Below are 5,214 nucleotides of genomic sequence, written 5' to 3' on the forward strand. Positions count from 1 at the left end.
GGCAATTAAGAGCACATTAAACACCACATGCATTATCCAGCAGTATATGCAGCACCGGAACCTGGCAAAGCGATACCGGGCGAGGAGGCAACGTCAGCGCGGTCCCGTGAGTGATCAGGACATGGACACAGATTTCTCTGAAAGCATGGGTCCTGCCAATGCATGCATCATGGTGCTAATGGGGCAGGTTCATGCAGTGGAACGCCGATTCTGGGCTCGGGAAACAAGCACAGACTGGTGGGACCGCATAGCGTTGCAGGTCTGGGACGATTCCCAATGGCTGCGAAACTTTCGCATGCGTAAGGGCACTTTCATGGAACTTTGACTTGCTTTCCCCTGCCCTGAGGCGCATGAATACCAAGATGAGAGCAGCCCTCACAGTTGAGAAGCGAGTGGCGATAGCCCTGTGGAAGCTTGCAACGCCAGACAGCTACAGGTCAGTTGGGAATCAGTTTGGAGTGGCAAATCTACTCTTGGGGCTGCTGTGATGCACGTAGCCCACGCAATCAAAGATCTGCTGATATCAAGGGTAGTGACCCTGGGAAATGTGCAGGTCATAGTGGATGGCTTTGCTGCAATGGGATTCCCTAACTGTGGTGGGGCTATAGACGGAACCCATATCCCTATCTTGGCACCGGAGCACCAAGCTACCGAGTACATAAACCGCAAGGGGTACTTTTCGATAGTGCTGCAAGCTCTGGTGGATCACAAGGGACGTTTCACCAACATCAACGTGGGATGTCCGGGAAAGGTACATGACGCTCGCATCTTCAGGAACTCTGGTCTGTTTTAAAAGCTGCAGGAAGGGACTTTATTCCCAGACCAGAAAATAACTCTTGGGGATGTTGAAATGCCTATATGTATCCTTGGGGACCCAGCCTACCCCTTAATGCCATGGCTCATGAAGCCGTACACAGGCAGCCTGGACAGTAGTCAGGAGCTGTTCAACTACAGGCTGAGCAAGTGCAGAATGGTGGTAGAATATGCATTTGGACGTTTAAAGGCACGCTGGCGCAGTTTACTGACTCGCTTAGACCTCAGCAAAACCAATATTCCCACTGTCATTACTGCTTGCTGTGTGCTCCACAATATCTGTGAGAGTAAGGGGGAGACGTTTATGGCGGGGTGGGAGGTTGAGGCAAATCGCCTGGCTGCTGGTTACGCGCAGCCAGACACCAGGGCGGTTAGAAGAGCACAGGAGGGCGCGGTACGCATCAGAGAAGCTTTGAAAACCAGTTTCATGACTGGCCAGGCTACGGTGTGAAAGTTCTGTTTGTTTCTCCTTGATGAAACCCCCCGCCTCTTGGTTCACTCTACTTCCCTGTAAGCTAACCACCCGCCCCTCCTCCCTTCAATCACCGCTTGCAGAGGCAATAAAGTCATTGTTGCTTCACATTCATGCATTCTTTATTCATTCATCACACAAATAGGGGGATGACTACCAAGGTATCCCAGGAGGGGTGGTGGAGGAGGGAAGGAAAATGCCACACAGCACTTTAAGCACAGCACTTTAAAAGTTTACAACTTTAAAATTTATTGAATGACAGCTTTCTTTTTTTTGGGCAATCCTCTGTGGTGGAGTGGCTGGTTGGCCGGAGGCCCCCCCACCGCGTTCTTGGGCATCTGGGTGTGGAGGCTATGGAACTTGGGGAGGAGGGTGGTTGGTTACAGAGGTGCTGCAGTGGCAGTCTGTGCTCCAGCTGCCTTTGCTGCAGCTCAACCATACACTGGAGCATACTGGTTTGGTCCTCCAGCAGCCTCAGAGTTGAATCCTGCCTCCTCTCATCACGCTGCCGCCACATTTGAGCTTCAGCCCTCTCTTCAGCCCGCCTCTTACTCTCTTCAGCCCGCCTCTTACTCTCTTCAGCCCGCCTCTTACTCTCTTCAGCCCGCCTCTTACTCTCTTCAGCCCGCCACCTCTCCTCCCGGTCATTTTGTGCTTTCCTGCACTCTGACATTATTTGCCTCCACGCATTCGTCTGTGCTCTGTCAGTGTGGGAGGACAGCATGAGCTCGGAGAACATTTCATCGCGAGTGAGTTTTTTTTTCTAAGCTTCACTAGCCTCTGGGAAGGAGAAGATCCTGTGATCATTGAAACACATGCAGCTGGTGGAGAAAAAAAAAGTGACAGCGGTATTTAAAAAGACACATTTTATAAAACAGTCGCTACACTCTTTCAGGGTAAACCTTGCTGTTAACATTACATACATAGCACATGTGCTTTCGTTACAAGGTCGCATTTTGCATCCCCCCTCCCCGTGGCTAACAGCGGGGAACATTTCTGTTTAGCCACAGGCAAACAGCCCAGCAGGAATGGGCTCCTCTGAGTGTCCCCTGAAGAAAAGCACTCTATTTCAACCAGGTGACCATGAATTATATCTCACTCTCCTGAGGATAACACAGAGAGATAAACGGATGTTGTTTGAATGCCAGCAAACATACACTGCAATGCTTTGTTCTACAATGATTCCCGAGTACGTGTTACTGGCCTGGAGTGGTAAAGTGTCCTACCATGAAGGATGCAATAAGGCGGCCCTCCCCAGAAACCTTTTGCAAAGGCTTTGGGAGTACATCCAGGAGAACCGCGAATGCCAGGGCAAAGTAATCCTTTCACATGCTTGCTTTTAAACCATGTATAGTATTTTAAAAGGTACACTCACCAGAGGTCCCTTCTCCGCCTGCTGGGTCCAGGAGGCAGCCTTGGGTGGGTTCGGGGGGTACTGGCTCCAGGTCCAGGGTGAGAAACAGTTCCTGGCTGTTGGGAAAACCGGTTTCTCCGCTTGCTTGCTGTGAGCTATCTACAACCTCATCATCATCTTCTTCATCCCCAAAACCTGCTTCCGTATTGCCTCCATCTCCATTGAAGGAGTCAAACAACACGGCTGGGGTAGTGGTGGCTGAACCCCCTAAAATGGCATGCAGCTCATCATAGAAGCGGCATGTTTGGGGCTCTGACCCGGAGCGGCCATTCGCCTCTCTGGTTTTCTGGTAGGCTTGCCTCAGCTCCTTCAGTTTCATGCGGCACTGCTTCAGGTTCCTGTTATGGCCTCTGTCTTTCATGCCCTGGGAGATTTTGATAAAGGTTTTGGCATTTCGAAAACTGGAACAGAGTTCTGATAGCACGGATTCCTCTCCCCAAACAGCGATCAGATCCCGTACCTCCCGTTCAGTCCATGCTGGAGCTCTTTTGCGATTCTGGGACTCCATCATGGTCACCTCTGCTGATGAGCTCTGCATGGTCACCTGCAGCTTGCCACGCTGGCCAAACAGGAAATGAGATTCAAAAGTTCGCGATTCTTTTCCTGTCTACCTGGCCAGTGCATCTGAGTTGAGAGCGCTGTCCAGAGCGGTCACAATGGAGCACTTTGGGATAGCTCCCGGAGGCCAATACCATTGAATTGTGTCCACAGTACCCCAAATTCGAGCCGGCAAGGCCGATTTAAGCGCTAATCCACTTGTCAGGGGTGGAGTAAGGAAATCGATTTTAAGAGCCCTTTAAGTCAAAATAAAGGGCTTCATCGTGTGGACGGGTGCAGGTTTACATCGATTTAATGCTGCTAAATTCGACCTAAAGTCCTAGTGTAGACCAGGGCTCATTGGGTCTGTTTATGATATATGTAAACTTTTGTTACAAGACTGCTAAGTTTGCAATGTCAGGGTTATGCAGGTGAATACAGTCATTTCCTAACTCTTCAGTGCTTATCTCCCTTGTGCATAAGCATTATGATGCAGTCTTTAATTACATGATCATCCTATTTTTCCCACAGGATCCCTGCCTCATTCAGTGTGCAGGATGGATGGCGCTCATTGAATGAGCGGCTTTATTCAACATTTTGTTTTATCCGCATTGTGTGGCTTTATCTACTGGATGCTATTCAAACCCTGCTCTGAAGATAGAATTATTAATTGCCTCATGGCCTTGTCCACGGTGCTCTTCTCGTCTTATGGCATCTGAGTGCGCCACACATTAATGAATTTATTTTCGGCGCACCCCTGTGAGATGAGGATAGCTCAGTGGTTTGAGCATTGGCCTGCTAAACCCAGGGTTGTGAGTTCAATCCTTGAGGGGGCCATTTAGGGATCTGGGGAAAAATTGGGGATTGGCCCTGCTTTGAGCAGGGGGTTGGACTAGATGACCTCCTGAGGTCCCTTCCAACCTGGGGGTTCTATGAGGGGTATTACTACTTGCATTTTACAGAATGGGAGTGGAGGCACAGATTAAGGCCACCTAATTTGACATGCCTAGGACTGATTTTTTTTCAGAGTACTTAACATTATACAGCACTTTATATGGTCAAAGCATAGCTCCCACTGACTGCTGTTGCAGCGGTGAGTGTTCAGCGTTTCTGCAAATCAGGGCTCAGTTTGGGCACCCGGAAAATGAGGAACACAAAATTAGCGATTTATGACACAGAGGCCCTTTGGTACCTCTGGCAAAGGGATCGCTGTTCTTTACGATCAATTCCTGTTGCAGACCTGACAAACTCACTACATCTAATACCCCACTTTCATGGTGGTGTTAATCCATGAAGGGTAGCATGGGTGGTCTCTGCTGAAAGCTTGTAACTTACTGATACTCATAGTCATTGTGAGATGTGCATATGGGTAACATTTAAGGAATAAGGTAACTATATTGGAAATTATGGTCTTGAAGTGAAAGTTCGTCACCAGCAAATCCTGTGTCTTGGTGATGACTCATTCAGGCAGGAGGGAGTTGTTGCCCCTCAGTGGCTAGCCAATCATGTAATGTATTGCTAAGTTGTCCACTGTTGCAACAACCCAGAAAAGTCGATGGAAAATCATCAAAGATAAACTATAAACATCAAAGCCACTTGGAGGTAAAAAGAAAGATGACAACAGACGGGATCACCCTGTCTATGAATAAAGACAAAAGACTGAGTCAGTATATCATAGAGCGGAGAAAGGAATTCTGTATTCATTCACAGAGGAGACATCTCATGGAGTAGGGTTGTTTTTCATGAAAGGTTTGTTCCTGGGAGGCCAGCCAGGTCTGCAACAGATTGTACTTTGGTGGGAAACCTACTTTATTAGCTAGGGAAGGTAACTATTAATACGTTTAGGCCCTGGGTTGTGTTGTGACTTTTTTTATAGTATAGCCGTTTATTTCCATCACTCTATTGTTTCTCGTGTAACCTCTATTCTGTTCTTAAATGAACTTCTTTGTTTTATAAGTGCTCACAAGTGCTGTACAGT

General features: G+C 48.3%; 1 protein-coding gene across 1 annotated transcript; it reads right to left on the bottom strand.

Moving 5' to 3' along the window:
- Positions 1–1,421: 1,421 nt before the first annotated feature.
- Positions 1,422–3,478, bottom strand: LOC140895884 (uncharacterized). The gene is made up of 2 exons (XM_073306747.2): positions 2,661–3,478; positions 1,422–2,106 (listed from the first exon to the last, which is right to left on the bottom strand). Exons 1-2 carry the CDS (start codon positions 3,235–3,237, stop codon positions 1,958–1,960), a joined length of 726 nt encoding a protein of 241 aa, XP_073162848.1. The 5' UTR covers positions 3,238–3,478; the 3' UTR covers positions 1,422–1,957.
- Between the last annotated feature and the right edge of the window lie 1,736 nt (positions 3,479–5,214).

The sequence above is a fragment of the Lepidochelys kempii genome, chromosome 11 (genome assembly GCF_965140285.1).
Source record: "Lepidochelys kempii isolate rLepKem1 chromosome 11, rLepKem1.hap1, whole genome shotgun sequence".
Taxonomy (NCBI): domain Eukaryota; kingdom Metazoa; phylum Chordata; order Testudines; family Cheloniidae; genus Lepidochelys; species Lepidochelys kempii.